The sequence below is a fragment of the Balaenoptera borealis genome (assembly GCF_965194805.1).
Source record: "Balaenoptera borealis genome assembly, chromosome: 2".
In the NCBI taxonomy this organism is placed as follows: domain Eukaryota; kingdom Metazoa; phylum Chordata; class Mammalia; order Artiodactyla; family Balaenopteridae; genus Balaenoptera; species Balaenoptera borealis.
The window spans coordinates 135,062,208-135,086,793 of NC_138867.1; the positions used below are offsets into that span (position 1 = coordinate 135,062,208).

Sequence of the window (24,586 nt, forward strand, 5' to 3'; positions counted from 1 at the left end):
CAGGGAACTGAGATCCTACATGTTACATAGCATGGCCAATAAATAAATAAATAAATAAATAAATAAATAAATAAATAAAATATGTAATGTCTTTGTCTCTTGTAACAATTTTGACATAAAGTCTATTTTGTTAAATATTATTATAGCCACCTCAGCTCTCTTTTGGTTACTACTTGCAAGGAATATCTGTTTCTATTTTTTCACTTCAGCCTATTTATGTCATTGGATCTAAAGTGAGTCTCTTGTGGGAATTCCCTGGTGGTCCAGTGGTTAGGGCTCTGCGTTTCCATTGCAGGGGGCACAGGCTCAATCCCTGGTCAGGGAACTAAGATGCCCACAAGCCACATGGTGCAGCCAAAAAAAAAAAAAATCTGCTCAGTGAATATCATGTTTATTTTTTAAAATAAATAAAGTGAGTCTCTTAGAGACAAGATTTAGTGTGATTATTTTTTAAATTCATTCTGCCAATTTACCTTTTAATTTAATCCATTTAAAGGGATTACTGATAAGGAAATACTTACTCTGCCTTTTTTCTTTTTTTTGGCTGTACCACGTGGCATGCGGGATCTTAGTTCCTGAGCTGGGGTGCAGGGGTGCAGTGGAAGCATGAAGTCCTATCCACCACCGCCAGGGAATTCCTTCAAATATTTTTAAGTTATTTTCTTAAGTGGTTACCGTGGGGATTATAATTAACATCTTAAATTTATAACAATCTAGTTTGAATTGATACTAAGTTACCTTCATTAGCATATCAAAATTTTGTTTGTATACACTGCCTTCCTTCCTTTGTATTGCTACTGTCCTAAATTATGTATTTATACATTTTATATCTATTAACATAGATTTTATAATAGATGTTTTATGCATTTGCTTTTTAAATCATATAGAAAAAAAGTTACTAACCAAAAATACAATTATACTTGGCTTTTAAAAACAAAAGAAGGACTTCCCTGGTGGTCTAGTGGTGAAGACTCTGTGCTTCGACTATAGGAGGCACAGCTTTGATCTCTGGTTGGGGAACTAAGATCCTGCATGTCATCTGGTGAGGCCAAAAAAACAAAAGAAAAAAGATACTTGGCTTTTGTATCTGTTATTTTAGTAACTTTTATCAGTGTTCTTTATTTCTTTGTTTGGCTTTGAGTTACTGTCTACTGCCTTTTCATTTTATTCTGAAATACTTCCTTTAGCATTCCTTGTAGGGTAGGTTTACTGGTGATGAACTTCCTCTACTTTTGTTTATCTGGGAATATCTTAATTTCTCCTTTTTTTTTTTTTTTTGGCCGCACTGCGTGGCTTATGGGATCCTAGTTTCCCAACCACGGATCAAATCTGGGGCCCTGGCAGTGAGAGTGCTGAGTCCTAACCACTGGACTGCCAGGGAATTCCCTCTCCTTCATTTCTTTTCTTTCTTTCTTTCTTTCTTTTTTTTTTTTTTTTTTTTGGCTGTGTTGGGTCTTCGTTGCTGCACACAGGCTTTCTCTAGTTGTAGTGAGCGGGGGCTACTCTTTGTTGTGGTGTGCGGACTTCTCACTGCAGTGGCTTCTCTTATTGCAGAGCACGGGCTCTAGGCACGCAGGCTTCAGTAGTTGTGGCGCAGAGGCTTAGTTGCTCTGCGGCATGTGGGATCTTCCCGGACCAGGGACCGAACCCGTGTCCCCTGCATTGGCAGGCAGATTCTTATCCACTGCACCACCAGGGAAGCTCTCCTTCATTTCTGAAGCGTAGTTTTGTTGGTTATAGAATTCTTGGTTGACGGTTTCTTTTCTTTCAGCACTATGCTATGCCACTGTCTTTTGACTTCTGTGGCTTCTGATGAGAAACTGGCTGTTGACCTTACTGAGAATCTCCTGTACAAGATTAGTCACTTCCCTCTTGCTGTTTTCAAGATTCTCTCCTTCTTTGGCTTTGACAGCTTGATTATAATGTATCTCTTTGAATTTACCCTACTTAGTGTTCATTGAGCTTCTTGGATTCCTATCTTTCTTTAAATTTTGGAAGTTTTGGGTCAAGCTATTTACAAGTCTTCTTCAGCCTTGACTTCCTATTTACACAGAGCCTAAAAAGCAGTCAGAGGTGAAAGCTTAGGGTCTTCTCCAGTGTTTGCTGAACATGTGTCTAGCCCTGGATATGCTAGCTCTGGATATGTTTGTGCCCTGTGTACTGATTGCTCAGTATACATGGGAGTTTTTCAAAGCCTCTATTCCCCCATATATCTCCTTTCCCAGTCTCTTCTAGGCTTTTCAGTCTGTCTGCTGCTTGTCCTGTCTGTTGTCCCTTAACCCAGGCAGCTGTGGACAGTACATACCTTTAAATATTTTCCACAAACACTAGCTGGGAGGCCACTCCAGCTCTAAGGAGAGTCAAACTAAGGTAAGCCCCTGAGCCAATTCCTCAGGAAGTCACCAGACAGGTCAAAAATGCACAACCATAATGCTTTAAGAACAAGGTCTGTACTGCCTCCTCTAATAGCAACAAGTCACACCATGAACATGGGTCACCATCCCCTTGGCCATCACTGAACTACAAAATGTGAGATGGCTGTGGCAAAAATGCCACAGTGCTCTCTTATCAGAATTTAGCAGCTTCTTTCTTCATTAAACACCCCTCCAGCTGATTCTGACAGTTTTTGCCAGCTTAATTATTGCTTCAGTGGAGAGAGAGATTCTTGGGGCTCCCTATTCTGTAACTCTCAGTGACATTCTACCTCAGTGGTGTTTTGTACTTTTCAGAATATAAGTTTTGCACTTATTTTGTTAAATTGATTCCTAAGGTTTTTAAATTCTATTTTATTGTAGATGGAATTGTTTTCTCAATTTCATTTTCTATTTATTCATTGCTACTGTACAGAAATGCAACTGTTTTATATATATTAGTCTTATATCCTGAAAACTTGAATTCATTTGTTACTTATAATAGCTTCTTTTGTGGATTCCTCAGGGTTTTCTATATATAAGATCGTGCAATATATAATTTTATTTCTTCCTTTACAATCTAGATACCTTTTATTTATTTTTCATGTCTAATTGTCCTGGATTAAACCTCCAATAAAATGTTGAATAGAAGTGGTAAAAATGTACATCCTTGTCTTATTCTTGATCTTAAGTGGGTCTTGCTGATCTCCAGTCTTTGCCATTAAGTATAATGTTAGTTAGGGTTTTTTGGTAGATGCCCTTTAACTAGTTGAGGAAGTTTCTTTGTATTCCTAGTTTGCTGGAATACTTCATGTTCAACAGGAATAAGTGCTCAGTTTTGTCAAATGCTTTTTTTTCTGGGTTTATTGAGATGATTGTGTGGTTTTGTCCCTTATCCTATTGATATGGTATATTACATTAATCGATTTTCGAATGTTAAACAACTCACATTCCTGGAATAAATCCAAGTTGGTTACAGTGTATAATCCTTTTGTTATGCTGCTGAATTCAGTTTGCTAGTATTTTGTTGAGGATTTTTGTCTCTGTATTCATTAGAGATATTGACCTTCAGTTTTTCCTTCTTATGTTGTCTTTCTCTGGTTTTGGTAGCAGAGCAATATTGGCCTCATGGAACGAGGCCCTCCCACGTTTTGGAAGAGTCTGACTATAAAGTGTGTCTACTGTAGACAACATATAGTTAAGATCTTGATTTTTATCCAGTTATACAATATCTGCCTTTTGATTGTTTAATCATTAACAGTTAATGTGATTATTGAAACAGCTGGATTCATGTCTGCCATTTTATTTTTTGTTTTCTGTGTGTCTTGTATTTTCCTTGTGGCCTTCTATTCCTTCTTTACTGCTTTCTTTTGCAAGAAGTAAATATTTTCTAGAATAACTTTTTAGTTCCTTTAACAACTTTTCCACTATTTTTTCGTTATTTTCTTAGTGGTTGCTCTAGGGCTAATCATATACATCTTACCTTACCTGAATCAACTTCAGATTTTTACTAACTTAATTCCAGTAAAATATAGAAATTTTAAAAAATATGTATTTATTTTGGCTGCACTGGGTCTTAGTTGCGGCATACAGGATCTTCGTTGCAGCATGCAGGATCTTTAGTTGCGGCATGCATGCGGGATCTAGTTCCCTGACCAGGGATTGAACCCAGGCCCCCTGCGTTGGGAGCGTGGAGTCTTACCCACTGGACCACCAGGGAAGTCCCAAAATATAGAAATGTTGCTTGAATATAGCTCTACTCCTTCTTCCCCCTTTTTGTACTACTATTGTTATATAAATTATAGCTATATTTGTTATAAAACCAGCAATCTATTGGTATGATTATTAATTTATATAATTTTATGCCTATTAAATAAGCTGAGAAGAGAAAGGAGAGCAAGTATGTACTCTGAAGTTTGTTATATTAACCTTTTTATTCACTACTGCTGGTTCTCTTCATTTTTTCCTGTGGATTCAAGTTACCATCTGCCGTCATTTCCTTACTCTAAAACAACTTTGCCTCTACCTACTTCCTTATGCTTTTATTATCAAATATATTACATTTCTATATGTTATAGGTCCCCCAAAACAATTATTTGCATATTGTTTTATACAACTGCTTTTAAAACCAGTCAAAAGAAGATTTATACTGTCTTTTTTATACTATCTTTTATTTATTTTTTAATTAATTTTTATTGGAGTATAGTTGCTTTACAATGTTGTGTTAGTTTCTGCTGTACAGCAAAGTGGATTGGTTATACGTATACATATATCCACTCTTTTTTAGATTTCCTATACTATCTTTTATAATTGCATTTTTACCTTTACTGGGCTCTTTGGTATTTTGTTTGTTTGTATTCCAACTACCATTAGTGATCACTTACTTTCAGCCTGAAGAACTCCCTTTAGTATTTTTCGCAATTCAAGTGTGCTAGCAATCTCAGTTTTGGATTATCTGAGAATGTCTTTACTTTGGCTTCATTTTTGAAACATGGCTTCACTAAATGTAAGTTGACAGGTTTTTTTCAGTACTTTAAATTTGTATTCTGGCCTCCATTGTTTCTCATGGGATGTCAGGTGTTCATTTTATTGGGGTTTCCTTGTACATGATGAGTGTCTGTCTGTCTGTCTCTCTCACTTTGATTTTCTCTTTGGCTTTGGATTTCAGTATTTTACTATGATGTGTCTCGCTGTGGATCTCTTGGCTTTTAGACTACTCATAATTCATTACATTTCTTAAATGTGTAATATTTTTCATCAAATCTGGGAAGTTTTCAGCTATTAGGTCTTCAAATACTTTTTTCTGCTTCCTTTTCTCTCCTCTCTCCTTCTGATACTCCTTTTATAGATACACTGGTACACTTAATGATGACTGTGTTCTGAGGCTCTGTTCATTTTTCTTCATTCTTTTTCCTCTATATTCTTCAGATTGTATAATCACTGCCAGTCTATTTTCAAGTTTTCTGATTCATTCTTGTGTCAGTTCAATTTTACTGTTGAGCCCCTCTAGTGAATTTTTCATTTTGGTTATTGTACTTTTCAACTCCAGAATTTCCATTTGGCTGTTTTTATAATTTCTATGTCTTTATGGATAGTATCTCTATGAAGAGACATCATCATCATAACTTCCTTTACTTCTTTAAAAATGGTTTCCTTTAATTGTTTGAATATATTTATAATGGCTTGGAAGCCTTTGTCAAATTTGAAATCTGGGCCCTACCACAGGTAGTTTCTTTTGCCTGTTTTTCTCCCCCATGTACAAATCGTGCTTTCCTGTTTTTTGCATAATTTTTGGTTGAAGTCTGGACATTTTAGGTAATATACTGTAGGAACTCTGGACAATGACTCTCTTTCACTTCTCCAGGGCTACTTTTTTTGTTTTTTTGCTTGTTTTTTGTTTACTGACATGACTAGACTATTTTATTTTTTATTTTTTAAAATATTTATTTATTTTGGCTATACCGGGTCTTGGTTGAGGCATGCAGACTTCTTAGTTGCAGCATGCAAACTCTTAGCTGTGGCATGCAAGCGGGATCTAGTTCCCAGACCAGGGATCGAACCCAGGCCCCCTGCATTGGGAGCGCAGGGTCTTACCCAATGGACCACCAGGGACAGACTATTTTAGTGAAGTCTATTCCCTTTGCAGTGTGAACCTTGAGTGTCACTCCTTAGAGGGCACAGATTTGGACACGAATACAGTCACCCTAGGATGATATCAGTTTTAGCAGGACTCTCTTTGACTATCTCTTTCCCTGATTTTTGTGTTAAGCTCTCTGACTCATTTGCTATCACATACAGCTGTTAAGATTCCACTAATTGCTGGCTGATTGTGCTAATGTTTTCAAAATGCCTTGGGGCAGAGATTGTTCCACAGCCTGATCCAATTAAATTCAGACCTGGTAAATTTTGAGGAGTCTTTGAGGTTTGTTCTGACTGCAGGAGGGTTCTTCTTAGCTGTTTCTTTCCCTAGTTCCCTTTGGTGTACTAGCTGGCATACAGTAGCTTCTTGGTCTCAATTAAGAGGAGTCTCTTTTTATTTGCTTATCACCAAAATCTCATTGTTTTCAAGAGTGTCCTTAGGCTTGAACTTCCCCACACTGTTTCAGATAAAGTCAAATTCCTTTTGGGGAAAGCTTCTGAGCTCTCTGTTCTTAATGGCAAAATCTCTGGTCTTCTTGGCTTGCCTCTGTCAGCATAGAACATCTCTTCTACAAGTGACCTGGGTCAAGCGTGTTCAGGGTTGCAGTATTCTCTGCCTGTCATCCTTAGAGATGAGTGGCTATCCTGTTAGTAGGGGCTGAGCGAAGAAAAGGAACCCCCAACCTCTTGGTCGCACTCGCCATCAACTTAGTTTCTTTAACTCAAGAGCTGGAGAGGATGAGAAATGCTACCATTCCCCATAAGATATTGTATCCCTTGATTAGGAGCTGAGGGGAGTGACAGCTACCTTCTTGGCCATACCCACCCAGAGTTGGCATTCCATCCAGATGAACTGAGGGTGGGAGTGAGGGATGGTATTTGTCATGGCTCAAGTGTCATAGACTCTTGCTGTTCTCACCAAGTTTTAGGATGTTTTCTTGAATAAATGTTTCTTCATTTGCTGTATGCCCTTAGGACACTGCCCAGAGAATTTAAGTGGTTAGTTTTTAAAAATAGTTTTCACCAGTTATGCTTGTTTGCTTGGGAGCAGCTTCACAGAGCTCTTCATGCTGCCACCCCAGAAATGAAACTCCCTCTCACTTATCTTTTTAATCATACTATTTCTATTAATATCCTTGAGCTTTGTTTTGGATGCAGTTAATTACTTGAAAACAGTTTGATCATTTCAGATCTTAAGAATTTTTAGATAAAATTTTTTAGATAAAAATTGATTAAAAAATTATTAGTCTAGGCCTAGCTGAAACAAGACTCTCTAAGTATTTAATACCCCATCAAGGTTTTCCAATCTGTTTGGTAAGCACAGGAACTATTTCCAGCCTGGTGTGATTGCTGGGAACTGTTGTCTCTGATTTTCAGGTAGTTTTTCCACTAGCCTTGGGTAATTTTCCTCACAAGCATACACTGATCAGTATTCAGCTGAATACTCAAGATGGAACCTATGCAGAGATCCTGAGTTCTTGCACTGTGCAGCTTTCTTCTCTCCAGTACTCTATCCTGAGAATTCTAACTGACTTGGTTTCACTGGTCTCTCAGCTCCATCTCCTAAACTCAGGGAGTCAGCAAGGATCTGCTTGTGTTTCTCCTCGCTGTGCCACGGTTTCCAGGTCAGTAAGCTGGTTAGATTGCAAGGCTTACCTCATTTATTTTCTGTCTCTCAGGGATCTTCATATTCATTGCCTGGTAAACAGTATCTTGAAAACCATATCTTCATATATTTTGTCTGTTTTTTATCATTTCAGATGAGGGTAGATTCAGTTCCTTATACTGCATCTTGGCTGGTACAGAAGTCCTCTTTAAACATTTGAAATATTGATTTTTAGTCTCTCCCTGATTTTCAGTTATTTCAAATTCTTGGGGTGTTAATTCTCCTATTTGTAGCATCTACTGACTCTTGTTCTTAATGAATACTTTCCTCGTGTTCCATAATTTTCTAAAGCTCACCTTTAATAACAATTTTCTCCCTTTGCAAATTCCAAGTGGCTTGAATGGTGGAAGTGTTCCTCTAGAATAGTTGTCCCAGGTAAGTCATCCAAGAACTAATTTCTGTGTTAACTTTTCAGTTTTTTAAAATTATTTTTTAGTATTTATTCTATGGGGGGGCTGCATCGAGTCTTAGTTGTGGCACGCGGGATCTCTGTTGAGGCATGAGGGATCTTTCGTTGTGGCGCATGGGCATCTCTCTAGCTGTGGTGTGTGGGTTTTTTCTCTTTTCTAGTTGTAGTGCACAGGCTCCAGGGCACGTGGGCTCTGTAGCTGTGGCACGCAGGTTTCAGAGCACGTGGGCTCTGTACTTTGTGGCACATGGGCTCTCTAGTTGAGGCATGTGAGCTCAGTAGTTGTGGCATGTGGGCTTAGTTGCCCCACAGCATGTGGGATCTTAGTTCCCTAACCAGGGATCGAACCCATGTCCCCTGCATTGTAAGGTGGATTCTTTACCACAGGACCTCCAGGGAAATCTCTAATTTCTCAGTTTATCAAGTGGATAGGTTGATTTCAGATTCTCAATCAGTGTGCAGTATAATCTAGGGTTTTGATTTCTAACAGAAGACTTTTTTCCATATATAGCCCTGAATAAAAACAACTTTCCTTTGTGCTTTCTCTGGGTCAATGATAAAAATCTTCTATTACTTTATCAAGGTTGAGAGGCCTTTCTAGGGTCTTAGCTTTTTTTTTTTAAAGTTATTTATTTATTTATTTTGGCTGCATTGGGTCTTCATTGCTGCGTGTGGGCTTTCTCTAGTTGTGGCGAGTGGGGGCTACTCTTCATTGCAGTGCATGGGCTTCTCATTGTGGTGGCTTCTCTTGTTACGGAGCACAGGCTCTAGGCACACAGGCTTCAGTAGTTGTGGTGTGTGGGCTCAGTAGTTGTGGCTCGTGGGCTCTAGAACATAGGCTCAGTAGTTACGGTGCACAGGTTTAGTTGCTCTGCAGCATGTGGGATCTTCCTGGACCAGGGATCAAACCCATGTCCCCTGCATTGGCAGGCGGATTCTTAACCACTGCACCACCAGGGAAGTTCTCTAAGGTCTTAGCTTTATGAAGAGGTTTTAGTTTCAGCTCCTCACCTTGAGCAGAGTCATGACCTCATATCCTCTCCTTATGTAGGCATTAAAGCCCAAGTTTATAAATGCTGAGACTATCTGAATCTGCAAACAACCCCCAGGACCACTGTACTAGTTTTCAGCTCGTTTGTCATTTTGACAAAGGGGGATTTATTTTCCTTTCTTGTGATTTCAGCTAGGTATTAAATTGTTCATATTTAAATTCAACATTTATAGACAGTTACAGCAGAAGGTATTCCATATTAGCTAAATCTATCATGTTTTGGGACTATAAATTCTGTCCTCTATAAGGATTAGGCAAAATATTGTATATGTATGTAGATGTGCATTATTACAGAAAATAGGTCCAAAACTTCAATTAAATTCTTAAATAGGTCTATAAACCAAACCAAACCAAAGTGTTAAGGATAATTGCCTTTAACTTTTGATCTGTTTGTCTAAAATTTTACAGTTAAGATGCTATATAATCCCACAAATTTAGAATTCTTTGGACTTACCTTCCCTAGTAGATACATAGATATAGCTATGTCTGATTATATTTTTTATACATTTCAAGCTAATAAATTCCCATTTATCATTCATATCCTTTCTATATCCCTAACTGCAATACACTTTTTGAACACATTTATTTACTCAATGGCCAACAGAATGAAGATCCTAGATATCTCTTGTGCATATGAAAGTATAAGTACTACCAGAAGGAGGAGGAATAGAAGAAAAGGTGGGGGGTGAAAAGAATAACTAAGAAATTAATGTAGTACAGAAAGAGAGTATCTCAATAAGCACAGTATGAAGATGGTTAATATTTGAAGGCAGGAGGATGTTAGCCCTCACAGCTAGGGATCAGCACTTCTAAGTGTCCATCTGTTTCATAAAGTGACTCCTTGATTAAACTGCCTAACCGCCTTGATTTTTACTCTAGATACACAGGGCAAAATATCAAATATGCATATTTGGTATATATTTAATATATATATCAAAAGTCATTACAATTATGGTATTGAAATGGTTGAATAATTCCACACATAAATGGATTAGATTAGGGAAGAAATATTCTTTATAGAAGACTCTATTATTAGTTGTGAGAAAAGACAATAGAAAAATTGAAAGGAAATCAATTAATTTTGTTATTTAGCCAGGCTGGATTTTACTGAAATATACTATCTAAACAAGCATAAATTAGATAATCCATATCTTTGGGAAAATTATCATCACACACATACAGGCAGAAATTAGGAGCAACTTAATGTTTATAGCTGACATACTTCTTTGACATTCTTACATGAAATAAAATTCAGTATAAAACTACCAACTCACTTCATTTGTTTCCTTTAATAGCATTATTATTAATTAGCAATAATGGTAGTAAAGACAAAGGTATAGTTTCTGTCTTCTAAGGACATACTTTTCAGAGTTTCTTTTCAAAATGTTCTTTAAACTATCAGATGATTTGTACATTAACAGCCAAATCCCATAAGTCTTGTCATGAGTAAGGAAGATAAATTTCCTATGATTTTATCTATTTATTATATAAGGAAACATTTCCTGCCCAAAAGTCTACTTGACTACATGATTTTTCCATTCAAAAATACAGTATGTATTTTCCATGTGATTCTCTGCTAGCAACTAACAGCTACCAATCAAGAGAAGCCATTATATTGAGAAGCCTTACTGATACAGTGAAAAAAACAAACATGGAATTCAAAATCGGACAGCAAATCAAAGTTTGACTACTGGCTCTGCCATTTACTAGTTGTGTGACCTTAACAAAGCCATTTAACAGCTGATCAGTTTCTTTATCTGAAAAAGTAAAGGAATTACTATGCCTAAAACAAAGGATTGTTGTGAGAATTATAGATAAAAATGCCAAGTTCTCAAAATGCTAAAAAGAAAAAACAATAACAACTAGAGTGAGATTGTGGTACACAACCTGTTCTAGATGCCTCTTTTTCTCCTTTAATGTCAGTAAATACTGTCTAAGTCTTTCCTGTATTACAAAATGAATTATGTAACAAAGATAAAATTTCCACAGTTTTAGTTTGTGGACCTCGAGGTTCTAACTAAGGCTGATCTTCTCAAACCTACTCATTTATTAAATTCCAGCTATGTCCTTAGCACTCTTCTTATAACTAAAAAAAAAAACACTGTAAAATTCTCTAAAATTCCTGTAACATCTCAGATCCTAGGAAATAGCAATGAGAAGAGATTATCAACCCCTGGCCTTAGGAGTCTCTTGAAGTTTGATTTCTTGAACTAAAAGACTTCTGAAAGCTATTAAAGAAGAGCCTATTGGGAAAAACAAAACAAACCACAAATAGTAAAATCTCCCTTTTTCCTGATCTGATCCCCTAGTTCCACTTTCTTCCAGTTCTGGGCTAAGGACTTGAAAGCAAGCAATCCCATTATGAATTGAAGCAACATAATATATACCTCGTAAGTTCTTTGAGGCCTTGGTACCCAAGTGGGGAGTAGTTTTACTTTCTAAGTAAGTAACCATAAAAGATTGTGTTAAACATGTAACACTCCATTCTCAACAGAAACCATCTCTGTCTACACACTTAACAGCAACTGAAAAGTAGAGGTTAATGCCACTCTATTAGAATGCTTGCAGAGAAGTTAAATTCTATCACTCCAAAATGAAAAGTTACAAATTTGTTTTCCCTAGATACTTCCCTGTGAAAATAAATTCCTTTACTGGTTATTTACATAAGAAACGTTTTGGTTTGTTAAAAAGGGCACTGAGACGCTATATAACTTCAGACATATATCCCTGCTACTCAAAGTGTGGTCCACAATCAGCAGAATTGACATCACTTGGGAGCTTGCTAGACATGCAGAATATTAGGCTTACTATAACTCAGTATAGGAAACTACTGTACCCCAGACCTGCTGACTCAGAGTCTTCATTTTAACAAGATCACATGTGGTTTATATATATATATGAAAGTTTCAGAACCACACCTCTATATAATAATGGGGTTTGACTAAATGATCTTAAGGTCACGTATAACTGATTATTTTTTCAAGAGGAAAATCAGATCTGACAACACTGGAGCCTGTACTCTCATGCGGCAACAGTAGGCTGGAACTGAGTAGCGCTGCCTCATAAGACGGGGCATGCACTCTCCTTGGCTTCCCCAGTCCTCATCTGGCCCCTCCATGTATTTATGTTAACTGCTTGGCCCCTATATAGCCACTAATCTAAATTATATAGATCCCAAGCAGTAATGAGGAAGTTCCTTTTTCAGTAAATAAGAGAGGCCTTCAGAGGTAAAAATTCATTAGCTATAAGTAGTTTTAGGTGAAAGGAAATAAATTGTTCATTTACCTTGATGGGAAGTAGTGAGGTCCAGGTAGGAAGTAAGGGTGATGAAAAGAGAATCGCGGTGGGGTCCCAAACAATGTGGCTGCATGGCCAAGGGGAGGGGGCTGGCAGACATGTGAGTGTGGAATAGGAGGAGCTTGGGGGATTGGAGCACTTCTGGGACAAGTGGAGAGGCTGGGATACTCCTTGGGAGGTTGGATGGTAGAAGCTGCAAATCTGGCGTGGGCAGTATTTGCACTAGTTGGAATCCTGCTGGTGCTCTCCAGAGAGACAGGAGTAGGTCTCTTCACAGAACAACTAGCTCCAGAATGCAGCTGATGAGTGTCCATTTGGGAGGGCCCAGCAAAGCACTGGGGTGGGAGTGGTGGACAGAGGGGCAAACTTGGAGCCTGGACAGCCACCTGGGCAGTACTGGAGATGCTCGGCTGGAAAAGTGTGATGGGGCTTGGGCACTGGACTGCAGGTGGGGGCAGCTGGATGGCAGGTAGAGCTTCACCTTCAGAAATAAAAATAGCATGGGTCAGGCATGAACTGAGTCACTCCATATTTTTCTTTTTTCAGCAGAACTTAATAAACTGTACAACCAGAAGCCTTCACTAACCACCTTACCTAAGAACATCACCACTCTATTTTAGCATCTTGAACAAACTGAAGCCATCTTGTTCATTTATTTTACATTCTTGTCTCTCTTTCCCACCTAGATTCTAAGTGCCATAAGAGGAGAGACCTTTTCTGTTTTGTTCACTACTGTATCCCCAGGGCTCAAAATTCTGCCTGGCACAGAATAGGCCCTTAAAAAATATTTTTTGGATGAATAAATAAATGAATAAAATGATTGAGTGATTGAGTGAAAGACAAATACACACAAATGCTGGTACATATATATAAATGTTTCTAAAAGAAATAATATGAAACTACTAATAGCGGTTACTTTTAAAAGGTGGTCATCTGGAAGAGGGGACAGGGCCGTGGGATGCCAGACTTTCATTTTATATCTATTGGTACTATTTGAATTTTCTATTTTCTAAATATATCAATTTTATTTTACATATTAATAGAGGTTTCATCATAGTGGTATGGGTCATTTTTCTTTTATTTTGTATACGTCTCTATATTAAACTAAATTATAAATGACATTTAATTTTTTAATTGGAAAAAACTAAAGAAACACTAAAATTATTTTGCTTTATTGCATTCAATGTGAATATATAAGGAAATTCCCAAGTGAGACTAAGACTTGCCATAGGTCAGCAATTTGTGACAGATAAGAAAGGAATATTATCGCAGCAGGGCATGATGGATATAGGAGAATTTTTAGAGGCAAGTGAAATAATCATGTATTTGATCTTTTTGATCCTGAAGAAGAGAGGACTGCTGACCAAGTTGCTGAGTTATCCAAATGACACACTTAGCCTAAATTTAACTTAATTCTTTCACAGAAATACAGAGAGAAGCCAAAGCAATAGATTCATGATCTAGTTTATTTCAATGCAGTTAGGTCTCTGTTAATATAGAAGATGCAGTCCAAGAACAGACCCTGTGGTTAGAAATGTTTCTGTCAGAGGCCAAAAGGATTGTGAATCTTCTCTCAGCCTTGGCCAGGTAATACCTTCCTCTCCTTCCTTCTCTCCAGATAAGTCAAATAACTACCCCTCCTCCCCCTTAAACCTGGAGGTAGGGAATTAAGGGGTATATCTGTTTCAAGTTGGCCTCTGACCCAGTGAAGTAGAGGCAACACAGGAGCAGGGTGTAGATGAAGCTATACTGATTCTCAGTTAATGGGGTTACATGGACTAGCCCTCCAATCTGTGAGACACAGGCCTTAGGCCTTTCCTGAACATAATTTCCCTGTTCAGGTTCCCTCAGAACCTATAAATCTATCACATATCATAAAATAGTGTAAATTTGCAGGTCTGCCACCCTTATCACAATCACAAAACTGGGAGCTCAAGAGCAGGCACAGTTTAATTCATGTTTGTATCCCCATTACCTGGCACAGAACCTGGTTAATAATAGTTAAGAAAGGTATGACTAGATGAAAGAAAAAAACAAACAAATAAGCCTATAGCTGACAGAATCTCTACCGTTCATCTGGTATAAGAAAAATCTTCTCTATGCAACTATGAAGCCAGGCTGACCTGTAAAATCTCTGTTTTATTCACTGAATTATCACTGCACTCAAGACATCTGCTCCTAAAATCTACCTCTGACGCAGATTTCTTTTCCCTGTACAGTACAAGAGGCTCTTAGTCCTCAGAAAAGAAGTATGGTCATTTTAGGCAAAGGAAGCACAAATTATAGGAGCCGTAGAGAACAATGATATTATTTCAGTTATTGAAGAAGGAAGGGACTCATCTTTTAGCTGATACAAATGTTCTTTTCTACCAAAGATATTTTTATAAAATAAGGGGTACCAGTGAGGCATGAGGTGATAAAATCATGCGTTCATTTAAGTAAACAAATATTACTAACATGTGTCAAGCACCATTTTGGCCTGAGGTAAAAAATCAGATAAATCAGATGCATAGAGAATTATATGGTAGTATAATGAAGATGTCCTAAATGTCAAAATTCATGTTGCTAAACAAGAGGTTAAAGTCTGCAACACCTAGTCATCACTGATAAACTGTCAGTGAATAGGGAAGACTTGTGGAAAGGGCAGAGATCTAATGTATCACACTGTAGATAAAGTATGGAAAAGACCAGCCAGTCATCTGGTTTCTCTCCTTGTAGCATACAGCTAGGTTACATTTCTCAGCCTCCCTTGCAGTTAGGAGTGGTCCTGTGGCTCAGGCTAACCAATGGAATGTAAGAAGAAGTGATATGCACCAATTCTGAAACTGGCCCATAAAAAACTCTCATGCATGATCCCCCATTCTCTTTTCCCTTCTGCAGGTCATGCACACTTGGATGCTACATATCAAAGATGGAAGAGCCATAAGGTAGAAGAAAACTGTGTCCATGAATCCCTTGGAAGAAAGCCAGAAATACTTATTTTGGACTTTACATGGGTAAAAAAATAAACCATGATTCTGTTTAAACCGTTATGTTTAGATGAGTGTTGAGGCAGCTAGCATTATCTAATTGTTACATGAGGTACAGAGCAGAATTTTAGATCTATAGTACAGTATGATAAGAACAAAAGAAAAAATTTAAAGTTATTAATAACTTTCAACAATTCTGGCAAATCTCTCCCACCCACTCTTAAAGAGGAAGACTCTACTGCCTGTGTTGAACGGATGAAGGACGCAACCAGGCTTTTGTTGTGTGACTGGGATGAACAGGAAGGAGTAGAGAATGGCATAAACTGAGGACAGACCAAATTTCTCTACAAGAAAAAGTTGTATAGAGGTAGAAAGAAGAACAGGTGGATGAGCATATGGCTGAGGAGAGAGAAACAGAGGCAGAGAGAGGAGGAGAGGACAGAGAGAAATAGAGTAAGAGGCAGAGACATAGAGACAGAGATGGGAAATGGAGACTTGGGAAGAACAGTTAGACAACTGCTAAGAAAGATGGGACTTTGGGGACAGAAATGGTAATGAGGAACCTAAGAAGACTTACTATAGTTTGAACCATAAGATTCCACCTTCCTTGCCTCATAAGAAAACCTACAATAATGAGCTACATCACTTTTCAAGGAATTTTCAAGCCATATCTTTGTTTCTTATGGATATAGAACTTTGCTAGAATTGATCTTAAGTCAGGGACAAGACAGTATCAGAATGTTGGAGGGTTTTTTTTGTTCTATTTCTGTTAAATAAGAATAGATGGGTAAGCCAAAATCACATCACGTTTACTACCAAAAAATTAAAATAGTAGTTAACATTTTTAAAGTAAAAATTTAGAGAAAATATATGAATTCAGAAGAGTGAAAGATGTCAACTGAGTTTAGATGTAATAAGGAAAACCCATTTCAGGTGTGAGAAATAAAGTGTAGAAAATGAAATAATCTCACCAGAAAATTCCTAAATATATAAAACTGACATTTAAAAGCCAGGCTAAAATAAATATAGCTTCTACCAAACTTCCAGAATCCTTTAAAATAAATAAATTTGATCACTTAATATAAAATGAAAATGCTGGCATAACTGGCGTCAAAGACATATGATAAAAGAAAGTATCTAAAAAGTATTCTGGACTATCAGGCTGTAAGTACTTTCAGAAACTAGAAACAGGAGACAAGCTTGAGATGTGGGATTAAACGTGAGAGACAAAATTATTAGATTTTTTGAACTACAGATACTGGCTAGGAAAAAAAGGCTGATAGGGATAACTAAAATAAAAAATTCATAGAAAAATGAAGGTTATTTTATATGACAATGTTAAAAACCCAGAAGGAAAAAATGTGTCTCAAATATCAGAAAGTTGTTATGGCTAACTGACCAAATCAAAGAGAACCCATAAAAGGGAAAGATATCTTTTTAAAATGAAGAGCTTGTCCAAATGTGTAAAAGAGAAGCCAAAGTGTATGAGTCAGATGCAAGTAAAAATTAAGAGGTCCAAAGGAAAATTGAAGGAGTCACATCTGAGGGATCTTAAAGTCAATATTAAGTGACTTTTTAAAATACTTTTACAGAAAGAAGAGACTCAGTGGAATCAACGGAATAGTCATTATGGTATAAAAGGCAACCGAAAGAACAGAGAGACCCAAAACTCCCTTCCTACAAAAGAACACCTTAAGAAGATATCTGAACCCTAATTCATGTTCATAGCAGGGGCAAGTTCACAGAATGTTCTAATCCAAATTGACAAAATGAATATCACAAGATCTTAGGTGGCATTCACTGAAGAACTTTAGAGAAACTCAAAGTTAGAACTGAGAAAATATTAGATGAAGTAAACACAAATGGTCTCTCTGCCAAAAATGCTATGCCAGAGCATTTTTGGAAAGTCAACATAACTCCAAGTTACTGGAAGTAGTGAACTTGTTATTGGAAGTAGTGAACTTGAGAACTATAGTTTGGTGAGTCTATTTTCTACACTTGAAAAGCTGATGAAATCTATACAATATATTAGTGTATAAAGGTTGCTAGGAAAAAAGAGAGCAAATTTTTTCTGATAAGAGATAAATTATACCTCACTAACTTGATATCTTTCTTCCATGGGAATAAACAAAACAAGTTTGAAAAACACAATTACCATGACTTTATGTTTAGAATATAACATAAAATTAGTTGAAAGAAACAAAAAAAGGGATGGTGTAAAAATTTGTATCTGTAGATAATAAGCTATTAAAAGTAGATTCTCTTAGGGATTTGTGCTATAATTTGTTCTTATTTAACAGTTTTATAAATGATTTAGAATATAAAATATATAGTGAAATTTCCAAATTTGCAACTGATAACAACTCCTCCAAGTAATATAATGCCAAGCTGATGGGTACAAACTAAAAGAACATATTTCAAAAGTTGTATGATTGGGCAGCAGAGTAGCCAATAAATCTCATCATAACTATTATATAACTATTATATATATATATCATAATTATTACACACATAATTTTATATATCTGGGAAAATAATTCCCAAATTTTATACTTAAAAGATAATGATTTTTTCAATCTTTTGAGATCCAAGAATTAAATCTTTACTGATACTACATATTACTAGAAATAAGAGAAATTTAAAAAGAAAAAAGCAAACAAAAGATCATTATCCTTAGATTTGATTACTTTGTATATGGCTCTGAAATGCTTCCTATAATTCTGCTTGTCATACTTAAATAAAACATCATGGATGCAAGAGCTCTACCACTTTCTATCTCCCCAAATCTTTGCTCAGAATTGCATAATATATTGTATAAAACTGTCAGCTGCCTCAAGTAAGAACACTGATAAATATATTTCTGGGGAGAGAAAACATACAGCATTTAACTGTGGATAGAATGACATGGAAGAGGGGTCTTAGAAAAAGGGGTAAAGAGAAGAAACAGATGATAAAAGTGCAAATCATAAATAACAGATAAAATAAGGTAAGTTAAAAAAAAGCACAATCAAGCCTAGATTGAAATACAGGATTAAAAGAGATACTACCAAATAGCAAAGGGTGAAAGTGCCTGACTGTTCTGGGAGAGAACAGGGTGATAGGATCAGCTTTCTTTGCCTTGAGCCTAGATACGCTGAATGTGGCTTTGTTGGTATCCATTGCTATAATGATACACAGGAAAAAAACTGAAAATGCCTAAGATCCTAATAAGTTAATTTTCAAGATATCTAAACCTCCCAGCACATAGATATAAGTAGGTAGAAACCGGAAAGAACAGTAGTTTCAGGACAAGTAGTGATAGCAAGTAGTGAACGTACAAAGCTCTGCCTAAGAGATGACTAAAATAGGCTCTGGAAGAACAAACTAATGATGGATAGACCTATAACAAGTTCTTAAGATACTAGATTCTCAATTTTGGGTTCTTAAAAGCAAAAGACAGGAATGTTGTGAAGAACTGATAATAGAGGAGAAATTTAGGGAAAGACAATGTAATGAACGAAATATCTGGTAGAAGATAGATTACTTCCATTGCTTTTCTAGGGCAGCAAAAAAAATGGTCTTAAGAGATCAGTCATCATTACTATATTCCAGGACAGGATGCCTCATACCCCATCAGCAAGGCATTCTTTTATGCTAATAGTAAAAACACATTCCTATTTCCTATTGAATTACCTCAGTCATTTCCTGCATTATCTGCATAATCTATGGACTCATCCTGATTTGCTTAAAAGGTCTGACATAGAATATTTGCTACTCTAGCAAACCAAGGGCTTTGATGTCTACTGAAATCTTTCTTTCTCTGATTTAATGTTTTCACTCTATTTTTTATTTTTTTCTTAACATTGTTGTTCTAAACTTTTAAGCTAACAGAAACAAAATTTCAAGTTAAGAGGTAAAATTATCACACAGCCATTAAAAAATTTGTAATCTACAATAAAACCAACTCACCAACGGAATGAGTGATGGTGTTCTGTAGGCTGGGAATTACCACAGAGTAGGTAGGTGAGCAACAAGGATAAATTGTTGTTGGATTTGTAGAGATGATATTCTGTGTGGTACCAGAAAGTACATTGGAAACGCTTAGAGGGAAGCGTTTTCGCTTCCCTGGACGAGGCTGATAAACCCAACCTAGAGAAGAAGATAAACTATTTTTAATTTGAACATATAGATCCTATTTAGCCTTTAAATAGTTCTTTTCACATTAAAAGTCCAAAACACTTCTAAGTCTTAATTGTCTAAAGTATCTTTTCCAGCTCTATGATACTATTTCTGTGCATTTTAGCATATATATCCATATGGCTCCTAACTAGTGGCCAATGTTGTAACCCATAATTCAAAGAGAAAGGGCAAATGTCTTTTATCCAAAGACACATAATGAATTTATAGTAAAATCAACATTAAAGGCACTGAGTTTGAATCCCAAAGCTTTTCCTCTACCCATAAAACAATGTCCCAGTAAAATAATATTTGTCTCCTCCTGTTTCCTTACTTTCTATAAGACACAATTATCTATATCTTACGATGAAGTGGTTACTAATGACCAGCCACTATTTTTATGCCTTCTTCGGGAAGAGTCACTCTCTTAGACTTGGCAGTCTCCAAGTCCACAAACCACCCAATTTCCTTCCAAACTCAGAAAAGTGGAGTTAGGGCAGTTGTAGCCACTGTATAACCAAGAGAATCACTGGTTCCCTGTAACTGCTGCTCTGACGATTCCCCCCTAGAACCTTTCTGCTACTACTTTAGAAAAATAGTTATTCTTTTCCCACCATGCACAATATGTTGGCCATACATTGTGCTTTTACCAAGCTTAATATCAATGTCCTCACTGCTGGGGAGAGAATCAGAATTTATTTCAAACTACATCATGATGAGGATAAATTTATCAATCAGAAGGCAGCACTATATTCTGATAACCATATAATATTAAAATGGAGCATGGTGTTAATGCCTGCAGCGTGCCCTGCATATTTTCTCTGTTGCTCTAATTTGAACTTCATTTTCTAGCATATTTGAAAAATTATAGCCTAGAACTCTGGAGCTTTACCTTCATTACGTTTATATTTATATATTTAATCAAAACGACAGTAAAACTGTTTGTCCCCAGGTTTGCTTTAGTTGGCAAATATGAGACCAGATATCCCTCTACTTTGTTCTGTTTAAGGAAACTTATACCCAGTATCAATTAAATCATTACTGTAATATTAGCCAGTATTTTCTCTATTGTACATACCAGATCAGAAAAAAATTACATTCTTGTCCTTCAGTCTCAACCTAACCTATTCTTTACCTAAATAAATTTAAAGAAATTAGAAAGAGGCTTTGTTCATTTCATTTGATTACCAGGAAATTCCTCTCTGTGCTTTTCTTTAATCTTTTGTGCTTCATCATAATAGGGTTTCTTTTGTTCTTCACTAAGTTTGTTCCACTCTAACCCGAGCTGGACACTGATTTCTGCATTGTTGGCTGCTGGGTTAGCTTTGGCTAGTGCTGGCCGGTGGATCCTTGCCCAAACCATAAATGCATTCATGGGTCGCTTCACATGACCATTTCTGTCCTTACTGAAGGGAGTATCTGGTATTCCTACACGACAAAAATTAAGAGACTAAATTAATGTGCCACACACACACACAATTTTAAAGTGAAGTGCACTTCCACCTATATTTACTTATTAAATATCTGGAGAAAATATACACTTCAATATAGCCAAGGAACTGCCAGCATTCCAGAATTCCTCATAACCCCTGAACTCAGCATTCTAAACTGTGGCTTAGAAAGACTCTTCTCTTCCTCAAAAAGAATAATATTGTTGAAGATATTGTGGAAGTAATAATGTTGAAGACACAGTAAACCGCTGGCTTACTACTTCTTTGAGCTATATTAATACCTCTAACAGTAATTAACATTTAATTTATTTCCCATTAAAATGTTCTATTACTGGGGGACAGGAATTATGACTTATTAATGACTATAATCCTAGCACTAGGTGGGTGTACCCTAAATGTTTAAAGGAACTCATTTACATGCCACTGGAGTGCCCATTCAAGCAAAAATATTTATATTATTAATATACTGTATTATTTATATTTCGTTATGAAGGTGAAGCACCTGCCAAGGTGGGTCACTAACACTAGTTCCACATCCCAGGAGAAAAAATAAGAGGAAAATAAGAAAGGTGACTTTTTTAAAGTCACAGAGACAGCTGAAATTACAATAAAGGAAGTTGCTTAAATTCACATCTCTTACATAATTCATCAAAAACCACTGCCTATAAATTTCATATATTGTTTCTCTTTATTTTAGGGTTACTTGATATATAAAATTTTAAAATGCACAAAGGATGAAATAAGTATTATAAAGGTTCCCCTTTCTCTCCTTTAGAAAATGAAAACAAAGTTTAAAAATTACTGACGATAAAAAGCAAGAGGATGGGGTACAGATGAACTTATTTGCAAAGCAGAAATAGAGACACAGATGTAGAGAGAACAAACATTATGGGTACCACGGGGGGAAGGGGAGGGTGGGATGAACTGGGAGATTGGGATTGACATATACACACTACTATGTGTAAAATAGATAACTAATGAGAACCTACTGTATAGCACAGGGAACTCTACTCAATGCTCTCTGGTGACCTAAATAGGAAGGAAATCCAAAAAAGAGGGGATATATGTATACGTATAGCTGATTCACTTTGTTGTACAGCAGAAACTAACACAACATTGTAAAGCAACTATACTCCAATAAAAGTTTAGAAAAAAAAAAAAAGCAAGAGGGTGGGGTGGGGAGGAAGAATTAGTAAAGAAAATAAGAAAACAATAAAGATAAAAGTCAATGAAGATATGAACTGAAGATTAATATGACTTTTCATTTACATTTACTGCCATAGTATTGTCTGAATTAAATCTTAAAATAAGATTTTTCTAGCTATATATTTGGAAATAACGAATAGAAATAAAATATCTACTTGTAATTGTTACTACTGTAACTGTGGTCATTTCTTTGAAAACAACTTATTCTACAGTGTTTTCATTTTCTGTATTTCTATAAGTTCTTAGCTTTTAGAATACATTACAATTAATTATGTACTGTTTTCTCCTAGAAAATGTTTACTCTTCATTTTTAAAGAAGATAAATCACCTCTAAATCCAGTATAAACTTTCCTGTTTATTTTTTCATTAAACACTATTTTTTCTTCTGTTTGATACATGTAAAAATACTGAGCTACTATAATACAATATTTTATAATGTTGATTATCTGTAGCATATAAACTGAGGGCTTTGTGTTATCTAGCAAGAATATTTCTATTTTTGTGTATAAACATTAGTCACATCTAAATCTCATCCTTCACTGGGCCTTAAAAAAAATAATTATTTTTAATGTTTGGGAATCTTGAACGTGTTAGCGTATTGTACTGGTATACGTACAAGTCAGAAGTGATACCTTTGCAGACTTTGCCCTGAACCCATTTTTTTATTTTTCTAGTTTATGCTTCTCAACAGCTGACATTTCAGCTACGGGGCAACAGACGAAGTTTGAAAACCAGATTGATTCCCCTGCCGTCTAATACCTGCATCTGAGGGAAGTACGGTGAGCGGGACATCTTTGGTTTCAATTTTTACAGAAGGCTCCAGTAAGGACTGCATTTTAATAGGCACTGGTGTCAAGGGGACCTTGGTCAATCGTATCAGCTCTGAAGGTGGAGGTCCCTGAAACTGGATCAGGGCCCCAGGGGGCACGGTGTGAAGAGTCAAAGGGATCCTGAGGTCTTGCTGGTGCGGCCCAAAGGCACTGGACGGCTGGGTCAGGGTGACATCCTTGCTGCCATGGATCAGGCCACTGGACGCAGGCTCTGTGCCGAGCCTGTAGTCCTCGCGGAGTCTCTCAGGCTCCTCCGTTTTGATGACTCCTTCTCTGATGGCCGGCAGGCTTTTGCCTTCCCCGCCTTTCGCCGTGTAGCTCATGACCTCCTCCTCCTCCAACTTGCCCTTCTCGTCCCCTCGGGGGCTGTCGAGGGCCGGCCCGGGGCCTCCTGCCTTCGCCGCCCTGGAGGCCTTAGGGCCCGCCTTGACGGCCCTCCGAGGTCCCACTGACGGATCCAAGCTGGGGTCCGGCTCCTGCTTCTCTGCCTTAACATGCAGCTGCCAGGGCTGCACCGGGTGCAACTGAGGCCTGCAGGGGACGCCCTCGGATGAGGGCGGCGGCGGCGGCAGCAGTAGTAGCTCCGGCCTCAGCTGCAGCAGCCGCGCCTGCGCGGGAGAGGCGGCTGCCTCTTCCTCCCGGGCCTGAGGCAGTGATGGCCCAGGCGGCAGCAGTAACACCTGCTCCGGGTTCACCTGCAGCACCCGCCGTGCCGCGGGCTGTACGCCCGACGCCGTAGCCTCCCCGCACGACGAGGCTACGGTCACAATGGCGGCCGCGCAGGGGGTGGGCGGCGACGCAGAAGGCTCCGCGGCCGCTGCCCGATGGGAGGCGCCCTCGACAGGCAGCGGGGGCGGAGCGGGGCGCAGCGGGCGCCGCGGGGTCGCCCGCGTCAGTTGGCGCGGCTGAGGCGGCGGCTCCGGCCTGGCTCTCTCCATGGGGGGAGGGGGACGCCCCGGCCGGGTCCCGGCCCGGATTGTGAGCTCAGCCGTTTGTTGGCGACCTTCTCCCCTCCCCCTTTCAGTTAAGACCCTTCCAAGGCCTTTGCTACCCAGAACCCTACGCGGTTCAAAAAGCAGCCCTTGGTCTTGGCCTCGCCCAACCACAAGCGTCTTGGTACGCCCCCCCCCCCCCCCGGCCCGCCAATCACAGGCACGTTCTCCGGCTCCTCCCGCCCTCCACGCACCCCTCGTGCCGAGCCCTCGAATCACCCGCTACGGCCGGGGCCGCGGCACGTGCTGCTCATTTTCCCCCTGTGACTCTCCCTCTCTTCCGGAGTTCTCTTCCGGCCGTTGTCCTTAGTTACCCCTCCCCCACCCGGAGCGCCTGACAATGGCGTTGCCCAGGAAACAGCGGTTCCACGCCACTGACCTCCAGGCGATAAAGCCATGTGAGTTCTTCACAAGAGCTGGAGATCCCTGCCTTGTACGCGCGGTTTGCAATTCCAGAATACCCCGTGTGCCCTGACACTCACCAGGGTCTTTGGATTTGTGCCAAGGGAA

General features: G+C 38.2%; 1 protein-coding gene across 2 annotated transcripts in view; it reads right to left on the bottom strand.

Annotated features, from left to right (window-relative positions):
- The window catches only part of SOX30 (SRY-box transcription factor 30), a 33,406-nt gene extending 8,954 nt beyond the window's left edge, over positions 1 to 24,452 (bottom strand). The window contains exons 1-4 of one of the 2 annotated variants that reach the window (XM_082379178.1): positions 23,014 to 24,452; positions 20,786 to 21,025; positions 19,391 to 19,570; positions 12,462 to 12,954 (exon numbers count right to left, since the gene is read on the bottom strand). In XM_082379178.1, coding sequence (XP_082235304.1) covers positions 12,462 to 12,954; positions 19,391 to 19,570; positions 20,786 to 21,025; positions 23,014 to 24,022 — 1,922 coding nt within the window. In that variant the 5' untranslated portion in view covers positions 24,023 to 24,452. The remainder of the gene's footprint in view (positions 1 to 12,461; positions 12,955 to 19,390; positions 19,571 to 20,785; positions 21,026 to 23,013) is intronic. The other variant, XM_082379179.1, reaches the window with a different exon arrangement.
- Positions 24,453 to 24,586: the final 134 nt, after the last annotated feature.